The 17,213-nt window shown below is 41.3% G+C and overlaps 1 protein-coding gene across 11 annotated transcripts in view; it reads right to left on the bottom strand.

Annotated features, from left to right (window-relative positions):
* adgrl3.1 (adhesion G protein-coupled receptor L3.1) overlaps window positions 1-17,213 on the bottom strand; it is a 135,726-nt gene that overhangs the window by 18,035 nt on the left and 100,478 nt on the right. For 10 of the 11 annotated variants that reach the window (XM_034203300.1, XM_034203302.1, XM_034203303.1 and 7 more), the window contains exons 12-17: window positions 14,770-14,953; window positions 10,486-10,608; window positions 10,049-10,254; window positions 8,540-8,716; window positions 7,375-7,584; window positions 2,857-3,077 (exon numbers count right to left, since the gene is read on the bottom strand). In XM_034203300.1, the coding sequence (XP_034059191.1) occupies window positions 2,857-3,077; window positions 7,375-7,584; window positions 8,540-8,716; window positions 10,049-10,254; window positions 10,486-10,608; window positions 14,770-14,953 (1,121 nt within the window). The remainder of the gene's footprint in view (window positions 1-2,856; window positions 3,078-7,374; window positions 7,585-8,539; window positions 8,717-10,048; window positions 10,255-10,485; window positions 10,609-14,769; window positions 14,954-17,213) is intronic. The other variant, XM_034203301.1, reaches the window with a different exon arrangement.

Below are 17,213 nucleotides of genomic sequence, written 5' to 3'. Positions count from 1 at the left end.
TAGGGCTCCTTTGCTAAGTCATTGCCACCTTCATTATTGGAGGTGAATGAGACTCAGTGCCACTGGCTAATGTGGAGAATAAGCTGCGTTATGTGACAAGGTGACACAGCAGGGATGGCAGATGATATTCCCGGAGGTTTTGTCTCAGAGGGTCGTGTCAAACATGATAAGCAGTGCAATTTTCAAGGCTGGACTGATGAATGAGTCATATACGTTATTTTATCTTGATTTAATGTTCTTTGTCATTAAAACAACGGTGTCAATTGCCTTTTAATTCTACAAGGCACAAGGCCAACAAAACCAAGAGTGATTGCTCAAGTGAAATTGTCTTTTCAACCACAAGAAAATATTTTCTTGTGACAAATGGTTTAAACTTTCTCTGATTAAGGAAGATATATCTAAAATGTGTATGAAACTTTTGACATTATTCTGTATGTTTGTGTCAAAACATAGCTATCTCCTCAAGGCAAATCTCTGATCTGTTAGCTAATGGCATGAGGCTGATTATTTATCTCGAGCTTGGCATTCAGACTCTCATGTTTTAATGATCACCCCACAATGAAATATTGATTTAAGTGCCATACAGATTGGAGTGGCTTGACGGTTAAACAACGTTAACTTGAACCCTTTTCCCGGTCCTCTCACCTCATTTGATGTGAAGACAGGGGTAACTGTGAGGTCTTAACTACAAAGGCCCCAAAGGCAGAAAAGAATGTAAGCATCTAAGCATGTGAATGATTTACCAGTTCTATAGTGTCCTGTCATTTTCTATATGGAGCTGTTCATTTATAAGCGATTGAGGGAGGATACGTTTCTAAATGCAACATCCACATTGTTAATACCCTCTTTAGTCCTTATGATTTTATATAGTAACCAAAAAAGAGGACAGGTCAGTGACATGTATAATGCACCATATACATTATATGCACATAATATGCATATGTATGAATAAAAGGTTGGCCTACTTTGTGAGTCCATGCATGAATGGGGTGGACAATTCAAGCATGTGAAAGTCATATTATTTTCCCTTTTCTGTATTTGTAGGGGGCTTATTATGCATGTTTTTAATATGAATGAGATGCTTACTGATTCACCATGTGTCTCAGGTTGGACAAGTCAAGCATGCATCAATACGTTGCCATATGCTCTTAATGTATGTCCTCGTCCCACTCTGCACTCACTTCAGGGGAGAAGCCAGCTTATTCTTCTTAGCACAAACAAGTACAAAGCAGTGTAGACGTGTACACTCTGAAATATGAGGGGCCGTGTAGGCCAAAATTCAAACTAACCACGCACACACACTATTGAAATGCTCTCACATTCACTACTGATAACCTTACACACCCACACACACCCACCCACCCACCCCCACACACACACACACCACACACCACACACACACACACACACACACACACACACACACACACACACACACACACACACACACACACACACACACACACACACACACACACACACACACACACACACACACACACACACACACACACACACACACACACACACACACACACACACACACACACACACCAGTTGTATATGCAAGGTGTTCACTAGTGAATGTGAGTTTCAATAGTGTGTGTGTGAGGTACATTTTCAGTTGTGTGTGTGTGAGGTTTAATTTTCAGTAGTGTGTGTGTGAGGTGTTCACTATGAATGTGAGAATATTTCAATAGTGTGTGTGTGTTGTGTGTGAGGTTAATTTTGAGTAGTATGTGCGTGATGTTTAATTTTACGTAGTGTGTGTGCAAGGCCCGATGTTTTCAGTAGTGTGTGTGCGCGGTTAGTTTGAATGTTGGCCTACACGACAGAGGCCTGCATCGGGTGACCCGCAAAAAAAGTGATTCGTGGGTGGTATTTTTTCAAACGCTTTTCTCCGGGTTCGGTTCTGGGTAAAACAAAGATGATGCGGGTCGGGTCGCGGGTGTTGCATCATAAATATATACAAATAAAAATAATTTAGTTTAATGTTTAAATCCTCAGACCTCTCCCCCGCGGGACCGCGCATAATCATAACCTCTGCAGCGCATCAATCTGCTGCTGAGCGCGCCACATTCAAAATGGCAGAGGTGAAGCTCTCTAGCGGAGAATACAGCATTTTCAATAACACTTTCTCAAGAGCGAAATCCAACGTCTGGGAGGCTTTTGGTGTCATCCTAGATGGATGAAATAACCAACATCCCACGCTTTTTGAGACAAATATGCAACTGCGTGTGTTAATAATTGCACGTTTTCACTGCTCATATAGGCCTATATGCGGGTTCGCCGTTCGGGTCGGTTTACGGATCTTGTGCCGACGGGTCGGGTCGGTTTGCGGAACTAATTGGCAATATGTGTGGGTGGCGGGTTCGGTATTGCACGTCGCGGGTGCGGGGCGGGTCTTGAAAATGAGACCCGTGCAGGACTCTGCTACATGGCCCTTCATACTGAAACGCTATTCCATCACTTCCTTCTCACACTCTCACACAAAAACCCCTCCCTTTTCTCCCTCAATCGGCTCCACTGTGCACCCACTCCTTCTACCCTGCTTGTAAATCCTTCCATATTCACACATTGTCGCTGCTGTGCTCATGCAGGCACTCTGTGGTGCATCCTCCCCTGCTTGTCCCCATACTTCAACCCCCCCCCTCTCCCTTCTTCTCTGCCTCTCTCCCCTCCCAACCTCTCTGTATTGACTCTTCAGAAGCGCCACAGCTTGTAGAGTCTACTGTGGCAGACGCAGCCAAAATGACAGCAGGCACTCCAGCCTCCCTCCCTTCCTCCCTTCCTCCCTGGCCCAATCATCCATCCTTCCTTCACACTATGCTCTCTTCGCCACCCCTCTATCCTTACACTCGATCGGTGCCGTAGCTCCTGTAGTCCACTGCAGCGGAGACGGCCACTATGACAGCAGGCACTCCGTAGCCTGCCAGGTAGAAGTATTTAGTCCTGGAGTGTTCGCTCTCAAACACCTCTACCAGCATGATGTAGAGCTGCACCCCTTCCAGGAACATCCAGGTGAAGGCTGCCAAAAAGAAGAAATGGAGTAAGGCTGCGAAGACCGCACAGGCAATCTGTTGAGAAAAAGAAAAAGATGGAGAGGATTTAAAAATACAGTGAGCCTACAAACACTAATGCACTATGGACATTTGCCCTGATGAGTTTAGAAAGAAACACAAACCCTGAAGGCAATAAGGGTATGAGTCAGACTTCATCATTTATCATATTCACATAAGGAAGAAAATGTGCAGGATTAACAATTGGGCTGCCAATGCTGGAATAGATAGGAGAGGAAGAGGGCAAGTAAAATAGAAAATGGGTCTCACAATCATAGTGAACTATTACAGGCGACAGACTGACAGAAAATCACTTCAAGACAGCAATATTAGCTGAGCCTCCTTCACATTTTACTCTACATCTGCAAGATATCTAAGAAGATAAATGAGAGAATAGAAGTGACAAGTTGGTGCGGCAGCCTCCGCTGATTGTCCACATTTCATACAGAAATAGCAAAACACTTTCAAAAGAGGCTGAGAGAGAAGGGAGGGGGGGTGAAATGGGGAGAGGGGCGAACAACTTGGCAACATTGTTGAAAATACATTATGATTATGTTCAATGCCAACGAATAACAAAACGGGTCGAACTATGAGACTCAGCCCTTTGGTATGAAAGAGACGAAGCACATATTCAATTTGACATGTTGCAAATGTATTATCTCTTCGATTTACACACGGCATCTATTGCACGTCTGTCCATCCTGGGAGAGGGATCCCTCCTCTGTTGCTCTCCCTGAGGTTTCTCCCATTTTTCCCTTTAAACTGTGGGTTTTCTCCGGAAGTTTTTCCTTGTACGATGTGAGGGTCTAAGGACAGAGGGTGTCGTATTGTCATACTGATATTCTGTACAAACTGTGAAGTCCACTGAGACAAATGTAACATTTGTGATATTGGGCTATATAAATAAACATTGATTGATTGATTGACACATTTTTGGAAAAAGCCAGTAGTAACGTCATTTTAGATTGTTGTGATTTTATGCCACTATTAGAGCTGAATTGCATCTTTGTGCTGAGCTGAACTGAATTTTTTAAGATGACCTTCAAATCAAAACACTGTACAAGTTCTTAATCAAATAGAAATAATAACATTTGCTTCGACCTGTACCAATCAGTGGCTTAACGCTCACAATGCAAGTTAAGCAAATTTGAATCGCATTTTTGTAGCCAGTGAAAGGTTATGGATAAAAGGAATGTAAAAGAGAGAGGGAGGCAGATGATAAAATACTTAGAAAACACAGTCTCCTGAATTAAAAAGAGAATCAGTAGGGAAATGAAAGAGGGGTATCAAACCTAAAACCACATCAACAATTGAGGCAAGACGATGGGAAGAAAAGAGGGGTGCTCAAGAAAAGAAGTTGAGTGGTTATATCCGGCGCTTCACATTCATTGTATTGTCCTAATCTAAAGAGTTCCTCCTAAATCATTGAATGGGAAAGCTAACAGACAGACTTTTATAATGGAGGGGTTTGCAGCGAGACAATTACCTAATGTCTGAGAGACAATGAGTTTAGGGGGCGAGGGAGTCACTCATTTCCATTTCTAATGGTCGCACGGTGTAGCTTACTCACACCAAGATACACACATGCAAGCACACACACACACACAGGTTAAAAAAATTGGCTGCTTATGCAAAGTCATTTCGTTTTTTCCTGCTGGAATTACTGGCTTAACCGGCTGCGAGCTAAGTGACGCTGAAGATGTTAATGGAGGTCACAAATAGTCACCAGTAATTAACACACGTACATACAAAGCAACATGATTCCTGCTCCGACACACAAGGAGGAATACAAACACCTCAATGTCAAGGCAAGTAAATTGTGTTTTATTATTGAATGCTCAGCTGGATAGAAAGGCCTCAGGCTGCTCTAGCCTTCTTGAATACTATGAAGGGGATCAAAGATACAGACCTGAGCGCTTTCTCCCTCACAGAAAAAATCTCAAGATTCAAAACAGCTCACAAAGTTAATACAGGCTCCCTAGCACAAATATGCGTAAAATGTCCAAAACTGCATTATGTCATTACATTGCACGGTTAGACAATGACAGCACACATCAAGGTTGCCTGCAGTAAATGTTGATTATATTTGGGTGACCTTGCCCAGAGGAATTAGAGGAGAATCTGACTCGTACGATTTTTGTGTAAGTATTTGCATCCAAGTGAGGTTTAAGGTCCTAATCCATCCATGATTGGCATATTGAATGCGAACATATGGATTATACAACAAGGGCTGTGACTAGAATGCAGACCATGTGGACCCTGATAGTCGAGCCAAAACTGAATCATTAGCGATGGCGCTTTATTCCAGTTGGTTCTTTTTCCACATAGCTTTAGATTTTGTTATTGTTCCTCCTCTTCTGCAGTTGTGGGTTGAAAAAGCTGAGTGCAGTTCCACATGAGCAGCAGCAGCCATGCATCATTAACCGTAACAAAAAGTCCCAATCTGGTAAGGTCTGGGCAGTGGAAGCGAAAAGTAGAAAGTGAGCAATTAGGTTATAGTAGTGCAGTTATTTTAGCCTTTTTCACACAAGCAGCAATGGTAGCAGTGAATGGCAACACTTTTTAAATCATATTGAGTCCACTTGAATCTGTCAACCTGCTCCTTTGAATGGGGCCTGTAGCAGCTTATAATGTTAAATCTAAAAATAAAATCGAATAAAGGTGAATAAAGTAATTTTTTAATTTTCAATTTAATTTAAGATCGATAATGTAATTTTGTTGACTGGTTACAACATTAATAGTTGGGTTTAAATTAATATTACACATAGAAAAAGTGTTGCATAAACAATCTTTACCTAAATGCATAGCTGAAGAATAAGGATCCTTGTATTACTCGCTTAACATTTTGATGCACATAATGACACAGAGCCAGTAAAGACTGACACAGTGACCCAGAATAAACCCAGAGGTTTGTCTGAATGTCAACATATATTATCTGACCTGGCCTGGCTACGCTCATAAGCCATTTACAACCTGGTACTGTACATTATATTTAAGTATTTTTCTACTATCTGTTGAATTACTAAACTGTACTACCTGCCTTTATATTACATATTGGCAGCATATTTTCCCCAAACATGAATTCTGCTCTTACCGATCTCAGAGGCACTTACACATGATTGACCCCATACAATAGCATTGACTTTTTAGAAGAAGACTACAACAATTTAAATAAGTGACACCACTTTGCCAGCAAATTCAGGATCAATATCTGGAGTAAATATTTCAATAAAATGTCCAACATTCTGATACCCACACAGGCCTGGATTCAACCGGGATGATCTAACAGTTTAATAGTGATGTTTGCACACACTATCTTGTGAGAAATATATGAATGGTCAAATCAGGTTGAACGCACATTCAGTATCCTGCCTTACATGGCCTTTGTTTGTGAAAGTATTAGTTTGAAAAAAGAAAAAAACGAAGCCAACAGGATTCCTTAGCAAGAAAGACTGCAGCTTTTGTAGCCTAAGGGAGGAAATGACTAACAAAAGTCACTTTGGACTGAGGCACAGCATAACACATACAACAAAGCTAAAACACAGCAAACAAATGGGCCTAATAGCCAATAACAAAGTCTGTGTTATGCACTATAAATCACCTCTGTTACAACTGGGAACAAAAGAACAAACAGATTAGCTCTTTCTGTACCTACATTTTGTTATATTAAAGTTAACTTGCCATTTAAGAAACACAACAACCTGATTGAGCTATTAGCCTGAAGTTAAAGATGATTTTTGTCTGCTTCTGCCTTTGTTGGCCATCCTTTCTGAATTAGCCGCAGACTGTAAAATGATTAATCTTGGAAAGGTTCTAATGCTCAGTATAGTAATGATGTTATGAAAACCTAGCAAGTGCAGAACAAAGAATGCCAGTAAATTCATTCCCCATCCCCCGTCTAATTTTAAGAGAAAAAAGTGCCACAATCCAGGCTGGTTTGAATACAAATGTATGGTATGTTTAACAGCCAATAAGAGAAATCTCTGTTTTGGATTAGTTCCGGGAATGATGAATGTAACAAATCTGCTGTTCCTTATTCATGTTGCTGCAATGTGGTAAACCACTGACAGCCAGTTATTAAATATTTCACAATTTACTTTGCCAACAATGCGGTATGATCCGTGGTATCGGTCAGTAGAAAGTTATGCCAAGTCTGTGCCAACACAGCATAAATTAAACATTTTGAAATGTAGCCTGTGTGCCATATATTTGTTTTTATTTATCGATTTCATTTATTAATGAGCTTATAGTCATACAAATATGCATGCCCACATGCTGTTTTTTGTACACACACAGAAAATCTTGGCAGTCTTACCGGTTGATCAGCCCTGTTGATCCCCACCAGGAAGAGTGACTCAGCGATGAAGAGGCTGATGCAGAGGTTCTTGTGGATGGTGTTGCGGTCACTTTGCAGCCCACGGAAGAAGCAAAAGGTGAAGATGCAGATAAGCAGGCAAACCAGCGACAACAGAATCCCCACCCAGGTGATGACGTCCAGGAGCAGGTCGTGCATGCTGTCTGCTTTCTGTGAAGTGCAAGAAAAGCAGATTATTTAATAGCCATTTAAAACTACTGTATTTAGTTATGTATAGCTTTGGCTTTGGTTTGCAAAATAACATACATGAGTCATACTGTAACATGAATCATACTGTATAAAATACACACATCCCCCCTCCCCTGACTGATGTGAGAGTGTCGCTGAGCGTTCAGGGCCACAGCGTTACGCTGCGTTGCACAGGTGTGCTGGCTCTATCCATCAGTGTCCTGCGACCTGGCAGTCAGAGCAATGTTCAACATAGCACTGCTGTGATGGATCTACTGCTCAAACCCTCACACTGTGTTCACAAAGGGTTGCCAAGCTAGCTCTGACCATGACCCCTTTAGAAGTAACACACATCCTCTGGCCCAGAGGGAGAGATTGGGTGTCACACAATATCCAGAGTTACAAGAGCCGATTTGTGGTGAAGGAACTTGGTCTTAACGTAACAAAAGAGGGAGACAAAGAGTGCTTATCCCACACACGGCGGGACAATGAGGTTTTTATCCACCGCCCACAGTGACTCATGGATATCAAAATAAATGAGCCCCTTTCACTTTTTGATCTGTGAAATGTAATTGTTACAATAAGAAAGGACCTGCACCTTTTTTTGGTTCAAGTTTCTGTAGTTAATTAAAAAAGCATCTGTTTTGGTAATACAGATTCCTTTTAAATTCCTTTTTTAATTGTCTGTCAAACTAATGTCATCTGGCCTGACGAATCAATTGTAAAATGTCTCCTGCCAAGTATGATTACTCAGTAGTGGAGAGCCTGCAGAGGGATAATCTATTTCCCAGATGTTGTGGTCTCCTTCCCTTCCTTCCTTGCCTCTTTTGAGATTATGTCGACCAGCCTTGCCAGCCACTGCTAATCAAATGATGAACAACTGACCCTTTGATCCTGCCCATCCCCGCTTGGCAGGCACAGCAGAATGAACGCCTACCTTCACCTCAACGTGGGCCATAAGCACTGCAAAGCTGGTGAGGTGTGTGCAGGAGCAGGTGGTGTGTGTGCGATTGGTCGCCAGCAGACGACAGTCCTTGGTAGACCAGATCCCCATCATGGTGCGCTTGGAGTAGCTCCAGAATGAACAGTTGGGATTGAAGTTCTCTTCCGAATGCTAGGGGCAAGGGAGGAGGAGAGAGAGTGAGAGAAAATCCGAGACATGGAGCAAGAAATTGAGACAGAGAGAGAGGAGCAAAGATGAGGATGGGTAGGGGAGCGGGAAGGCAGAGAACGGATACTTAGTCATGGGGAGGTGGGAGGTAGAAAGATTAAGTGTTGGGAGAGCCAATGAAAGTGAGAATATGGTGGGAGGGATTGGTGCAGAAAGGGATGGAGAGGAAGGAACACAGTGAGGGAGTCAAGCACACAAGACAACAAAACAACAAACAGAAGGGACAGAATGCGAGAGTGCAGCAACAAATAAATAAAGGGCCATGGCAGGTGGCGCTGTGTCTGTGATTGTGGTGTGAGATTGTAAAGTGTATACGCTGCTTGTGTTGTGTCAACTGATGAAGCTTTGTGTGTTGGGTTTGTAAAGTTACTCTTAAAATGAGCAAGTGACACATTGAGGATTTCTTTGCTGCCAACAAGCTGGATCACCAACTGGATCAACATGTCCTTGTTGAGTGAGCAACACAAGATAAAAGTGGTGCGCTGAGTAGCACAATTTATAAAGTATGAAGCATGGAATCTTTCTCTTATTCAGTCTCTAATTATTGTCAATACCAGAGGCCTTGCTGTGGTATATTGGGCAAGTCAGTCAAGTCAACTATTGTAAAGACATCTCGAAAATCAGTTACAATGATGACCAAGAACTTTAAATACATAGGCATAATAATGAAATATTCAACTAAGTCAAGCCCACATAAATCAAATCAAAATCAAGTCTCAAATACTCATGTTTGTGTCTCAGGTCTAGAGTCTGTTAAAGGACAGGGTTTACGTTATTTCATTATTCATTGAATTAATCATTAATTATTTTGGCTCAGGCTTAGTCTGTTATAATGAAGTCAAAAATATTCAAAAACAATCCACAAATATATGTTTTTTTATTTGTATAAATGCTCAATAATTTTCCTGGACAGCTGGGCTTTGTAGATGTTATCTTATTATTAACAGCTACTTCAGGAGTAAATAGTACATTTGCTAGGAACTATTCTAAGCTGTGGATTAACAGATATTTAGTGCTCTTTCGAGTATTTATAGCACAAGAACCGTGTGAAATGTAATCATAATAAACTACAGTTCTCATGTTCATTTTAATGAAGAAACATGTCTCCCTGTTGTCTCCCAACTGTGTGGCTCATTCATGTGTTTTATTACGTTTTTGGATGGCAGTGGAAGTCTCTGCCACAGAGGGATAAACTCTTTTAAGCCTGGCTACACACACAATATCAGCCTTATCCTTTATCCTAAAAAAGAAGTCAGCACCTTGCATCGTCCTTACCTGTAGGTGTTTGACAGTGAAGACCACAGGCTCAGACAGGTAAACCTTATTGCTGTCCTTGTTAATGGATGCCGTGATGACCGGGGAGTTGACGATAACGGAGTAATTTGGGTAGACTGCATCGCTGCTCAGTCTGACGCTGGCGTTCTCTGTGGAAAGGTAGGCCCCCAAGTTCCTGTACAGCACGAAGGCCATCCTGATCTCACCTGTAAGAAGACACACGGGAAAATGGAGGAGATGCACTTGATAGCTGTTGGCTTAAACCATGATAAAAATAGGCACTGGATATATAAGAGAACAATTTAATGATGGGAAAAAAATATTGCAAGTGGGTTAAACAGACAGAAATAGAGAGAGGGGGAGAGAAAGACAGAGAGGTCATAAACCTCATAATAGTGAGAGTGAGAAGAAGAGATAATGAGAGAGTTCTCTTGTACCGTTTCTGCCGTGTTGTTTGAGAGTGCTGGCTGACAGCTGGATGGAGTTTCCATGTAGTTCTGACTGAGGGAATGTCAGGTCTTCTAGGTTCCCATCCGTGCTCAGCCTGGCCACTTCCAGCTCTGCGACACACACACACACACACACACACACACACACACACACACACACACACACACACACACACACACACACACACACACACACACACACACACACACACACACACACACACACACACACACACACACACACCACACACACACACACACACACACACACACACACACACACACACACACACACACACACACACACCCTTATGTCAAGTCACAGCATAGCACGATACATCAGGTTTGTTTGGCAGCCTCTTGTAATAACCATGTTTTCTCACTAAGTGCTTCACAGCAGAACACGAGCATGAATCCTGAATCCTCGCTTCGTCTAAACAAAGAAAATGAAAAAAAAGCTGGCAAAATGAAACATCTTGAATTTCCATACTAAAAAAGGCAACAATGTCTCCAGGCAACTGGTCCAACACATCGAGGTAGATAATCCAACCACTCTGTTGTATTGTGGGAAACAAATTTCACCATCAAGGTTCGTTAGCGCATTCCTGATTACGGCCGTGTAATGTATTAGATAAAGTTTCTAATTAAGGACTAATTATACCTTTGCTGTATCTCTATCTCATGCTTCTGAGTGATTTGGTGATTAATACACTGCTTTCATGGTGAAAACAGCTCCTTGATTAAATAAACAACACAAGGACGTGCTGGGATGGGAAAGAGAGCGCAGGAGGCGGTGGAGTGGAGAAGAGGGTGAAATGAAAAGAAAGTTGATGAGGTCAGAGTGAAGTGCTGGAGTAGCTAACAAGGAAAGAGGGTAGACATTTAGAGGAGAGATAGGAGGAAGGAAGTCTATGTTCTCTCACAGAGAACAATAGATAGGGCACAAAGGCAAGAGATGGTGCTGAGGATGGGAGAGAGGAAATGGAGGCAGAGTGAGAAAGGCAGACATAAACACAGACACTGATATGCAAATATGGCAGAAAGAAATAGAAACACTGGTTAAGTGTCCCTTATTGCACACAAGCCAAACTAAACATTCAAGCTATGTACACACACACTACATTAGCACACACACCCACACACTGAAGCACACATACAAACACACGCATCCGCACCCACACACAACGACGGGATATCAAAGCACGCTGAGTCTAATCTAATTAAAGCTTGCTGGTAATGACAATCCTCCTACTAAAATACACACTTGTTCATTATCGTTATCACACGCGCACACTGTGTTATCCTTTCAAATCACTGTTTTGGTTCTAATAATAATACAATTTATTCAGACGCCTAATAGTCACATCGCCGCATAATCACACAAATAATCTAACACAATAATATCACCTACTGTAGCTGCAGGGGCTTCTTTAAAATGTGTCATTCAAATAATGTATTCCTGTCGCTCACTCTCCTTTGAAAGACTTGTTAAAAAAACAAAACACGGGGGGCTTAAAAGTGCAATGAGGAGAGTAAAGAGGGAGGAACCGGAGAGAGAGAAAAGTGAGGATGAGAGAAAAGAAAGAGATGAGAGGCGGTTATGAATAAAAGGGAGAGATAATCATGGTGAATCTGCCCACTGGATTAGCTGGGAGGGAAGATTAACGGCACAAAAAGGAGAGGAATGCAGAGACCAAATTTCCCACAAAAAAGATGATTTCCTGTTTTAACTTCTTCAGAGATGTGGTAGCCTCCATCTCGATTACTGTTTATGTAACCATATGTATGTGGTGCTTTCAGGAGAGCAGAAGAAATTGGATGAGTTACAAGTCTGAAATTATATAAAGTAAAAAATGTGTAGGATGGCAATGGTTGGGATTATTTCAGAGAGAGCAAGAGTCATGTTGAAAGCAATGATTTTGTAGAATTTATTTCTGCTTTCTGTCTCCGGCAAGTCAAATAAATGCTCTAATGATATCGTCGTGTTGTGACTTAAATAGATTTGATTTCATTGCTTACTGATGCGAAAGTGAGCAAAGAAAACCCAGCATTATTTGACATTCCACCACAATCACCACCCTCAAGCAGCACTCATCCACTCTTCTTCTTTACTCATCATCCCCAGCTCCTCCTTCATGACTTTTCATCTCCTCCTGGGTCATATACAAGCCCAGTGAATCCTAGTGATGGGGGGAATAATTGTAGGAGCTTTTGAAATATCAAATCAAAAAGGAAGTAAACAGGAAGATAATCAAGGGAAACACAAGTGGGTGCAACTCGCTGGTCGCCAGATAAAAAGATGGCTCAGAGATATATCATCAACCAAAGGCGTGAAAAGCAAAGAGGGGTTTTGTTCTTTAGTATTTCTGCCTTATGCCCAGTGATGAGAGGATTAGTGAGAGAGGCTGAGGAGGGATGGAAGGAGGGGGGAAAGAGAGGAGAGTAGAGCGATGTGCACAACCCCATAATAACTAGCTTTGTTCTGCTTTGTCAATTCTGCCTAAAAGTGAAGAAAATACGGGAAAAAAAAAAAAAAAGTGTTATTGTCTTTGGAAAACAATTAATCCCTGCCTTAGATCCCTAAAGACAGTTTTTCCTTTGGGTTTCGTTGGATGAGCATGGGTCTCTGTGGATGTGATCCTTCAAAACCTCTGAAAGGATAACCTGGACCTCTTTAACACACCTGCTATACATAATAAAACAGGCTCTACATAATAGGGGCGCATAAAGCTGCAAATTAAGTATATTGTACACGTTGTTAGTAGAAATGTTAGCAACATGTATAATTAATAGTTAATAATCTTTGGAAAATACAATCAGAGATATAATTGTTCCCTTATGTTTTTTTGCCTCGCTATATTTATGGAGGTTGACAGGTCTAAGGTAGTCATTTGAACATAATGCTTTTTGGAATAGTAATTTGTTCGGTAGTCTACTATTGTAACACAAGGACATGAGTTTACAAATGATTCATTCAGTTTCAAGTCCAATCACGGAATGACCATCATTTAAGGAGGAGATTTGATCAATTCATTAGTAAAAGTGTTGTGAAATTAGACTCCCTCCAATTTGGCTATATTATGTTTTTTCCGGACTCAAAATTAGATACTTCTGTTTAACAGTTGTATTCTGATTCGAGACTGGGATACATGAAATTCAACATGGTTATCTTTGGCATCTGTTGAATGTTAATGAAGGGATAACACATTTTCTTTTCTGTTTGTTGTGTTGTTTACTCATGCACACAAATTATTAATTTGTCAGAGTGGTTAATTGAGTATCAAATCAAATCAAGTTTTATTTATATAGCACATTTAAAAGCGATTTTTGGTTGAGCCAAAGTGCTGTTTTAATAATTTACAACAGAAATATAAAAAACACAGGGAAATGTCAGGAGTAAAACACACAGATACCAGGACATGTTTTACACTGAGGAGTCAGTCTGAAATTATTCTTGAAAGAAAATGTATCTTAACTAAAAACCTACATAGTATGAAATAATATACAAACACATCATGTTGTATACAGTATTATAATGATGTGTATTATTTAAAAAGCAGGATTTTTACAAAGCTGGCAAGGTTTGAGCAGAAGGCTTGAGCAGGTCTCCCTTGGAAAAGAGATCAATGATCTCAATGGGATTTATCTGTATAAATAAAGGTTTGAAATGAAATGAAAATCCAAGATGTTTAATGCCACCTCTACTACCCTTTATGTAATTTTAAATGAAATACTCTTTGTCATTTATTGCTGTAACCAATACCAATGTATCATGCAGCCAGGCAGTAACTCTCTTAACAGTCAAAGAGGAGAAACAATAGCATTATTCTGCCCTACAAAAGATAACAATAGCCTTTTTTGTTTAAGCCGGATTGTATACTTTGTTTCTGGTTTGTTTTATAAAACATAGATCTGAGGCGACGGGTTTTAAAAATGCCTGTTTACGTTATGATAAGATATAAGAAGGAAATGTGTGAAATCTAAGAATTACATTTTGCCTAAATCTGAGCATGTTGCAGAAATGATTTCCTTTAGGACTCTGTACTTAGGTACAATTCAACAAGATGTAAGATGCTTTTGTTCTAGCCTAGCCATAAATTCAACATTTGAGACATGCCTGCTGCAGCCACTTCAACACTTGGTGACTGTGAAGCTTCACCAGTGCAAATGGAGGTTAAGTGCCTTGCTCCAGGGCATCTCAGCAGGCTCTGTGACAGTTGCAGGGTCCAACTGAGTTTTGAAGATAGGGAGGGACAAAAAAAATGTACTCACGGATGTTGTCAGTGGTCTCCTGCACAGTGTCGGTCTTGAGGAGGTTGTCGGCTAACATAAAAGCTCCCGTCTCCACAGTGTCGAGGAGCAGAGTGGCTGAGTGCAGCTGTCCGCTGGTGGGCAGTTCTCTCCAGGCCGCCTGGGCTCGTGGCTGCAGCAAATTATTCACCGTCTCCACCATAGCCTAGGGCAGCAGCAGACACACGTAGGTCACAAGGAGGAAGATAATGCTAACACTTTCAGTCACTGAAGCTAATTATGGCAAAGCAATCATAGTAAAAAAGTGCATTGCTTCCCCACTGAAGACAGAAGTCAGTGTGATGCAACATTGAGAATGCAGTGGCATTTCATTTATCATGGTGATAAATCATGACACGCAAAAATAAGATGTAAGCGATGCAAATGTGGCATTCCCATGCAGACATAACAAAGGCAAAACACAGCTGTTATATTAAAAACAAATGTCTAAAGTTATGGTCTGCACTTTATAATGTTCCTTACCACCTTCTTTTTTTTCTCTCTTTACAAAAAGAATGTTCTGATTGAAAATCCATCACAGATGTCCTCAAAATCAAGCTAAGCTAATTAGCTGATTGCAATCACCCCCAAACCTGGGTCATTTCTCTCTCTCTCCCCCCCGCCTTCTCCTCTCTTTTTAAGACTAAGTAACAGTCTTATCTTTGAGTTTGAAAAGTTGTGCTTGAGGGGCTGAGAAAAGATTAATGTTTTATCAGATAATGTCTGCTGGGTCATATCCAGCCGCGCTGAACAGTTTCTAATCCAAAAATATTACCAAACAGAGAAGAGTTGGCTCACATAGATGAGTCGCTCTCCAGGAAACAATACTTATTTTGTCTCCAACACACATTCCTTTCTGCTCTTAAGAATTCAACAACTCATTTTCAGACATGAACACCCCACATATACACACAGGCACACAGAGTCACATCCTAAAAGACCCTGGGAGAGATAAAGAAACTGAGAGAAAATAGAGCTGGTGGGAGAGAAGAAGAAGGGGAGAGTCATGGGAGAGCGATAAAACAGTCCAGTGAGTCCATTGTGACAGGCGTCCGCTGGGAACAAGAGAGGCGGAAAAGCGAATACAGGTGCTATCAAACACACACATCTCACAGTCCCGTCTGTCTCTTTATTTTCTCTTTCGCAGACTGTAAACCACCATTCTGCAAACGCACTCCCATCCCTCACTTATCACTCAATGCTTCTCTCTCTTAAGGAGGGTGGATGGGAAAATGGAAAAGGGAACGCAAGTGCCATTATAAAAGCAAAGGGGGTGTCCAGTGGGGAATTGCAAAGCCAGAGAGGAAGAGTGAAAGACATCAGTTTATTGGCATTCACACATCAACCATCTGACGTCCTTCCTTCTCTTCTCTTCTCACTCAGTGTTAAGGCCAAGAGGGAGGAAAGAAGGCTGCAACAGCAATTGTCTTTGTTTGCAGTATGTACAGAAGGAGTAGTATGTAGAGAAACACTGCAGGTAATGACTCATTCCAGTGTTGATCGCATGTGCTACAAAATGTGCACTTGTCCTCTGGAATTAGAGCTAATCCTACCTGTTTATTTTGGGGGTGTGATATCCAAATGTAGATACAGTGTAGCACACACAAAAAATGGGTGCTTAGCCAACAAGGTAATATGATAATATTATGTCCTCTTTTAGCGCTAGCAGTTAATTAGGATGCATATTGGATGAGTTTGGGAGGGCAACATGTAAACAAAAACTAATTAATCCACTGCTTCAGTAAACCAGCAGAATAAGCAGTGGATATGAAGCACACCCTTGCATACGTACACACCGGCAAATCTGTTTCTGTCTCAGTCATTTAGCTGAGTGTGACGGAAGACTACAAGCTTCAATACGCGTTTCTAATAAATTGTGGTTTATGGAAAATGTAATATTATGCAAATGATTTGAGCATAAACCGTTTTCTACAGGCACATTTTACCGGCGTATTTTTCATTATGATTCTACTTGTGATAGTCGGACATGACAACCTGTGCAGCCCATGTATTGATTCCATCCGATAGCTGCTATAATACAAGACAAAACGTCTGCCTCTCTCCACAATGATCAATAACAGCGAACGGATGGTCAAAGTAAGGTACAAATAAACAGAATCACACGAAGCTTGGTTAGTGTTGCCTGACTTTATAAAGTGTGTTTTTTTTGTATAAGTGTGTGGTTGCATTCTAGTCACTTTGCCCAGCGCTACTGCTTGTTACAACTTGTATTTGCCGTACTCGCCATAAACTGTTAGCTCAGGTTAATCTCGCCTCCCTCCAACGTAAGCGTGACGTATGCGGTTCTTGCTTCAAGACCGACAATTTTTTGGTGCTTGGAGCCGGCTCCGCTGCGGTGTGAACAGGAAAAAACGGTGCTTATCAGAATCTAGCTCCGAACCGGCCCTAGAACCGCGTTGGTGTGA

Source organism: Gymnodraco acuticeps, unplaced genomic scaffold (assembly GCF_902827175.1).
Source record: "Gymnodraco acuticeps unplaced genomic scaffold, fGymAcu1.1, whole genome shotgun sequence".
In the NCBI taxonomy this organism is placed as follows: Eukaryota; Metazoa; Chordata; class Actinopteri; order Perciformes; family Bathydraconidae; genus Gymnodraco; species Gymnodraco acuticeps.
The sequence above is the reverse complement of the archived record's forward strand: the minus strand, read 5'-3'. Positions and strand labels throughout refer to the sequence as shown.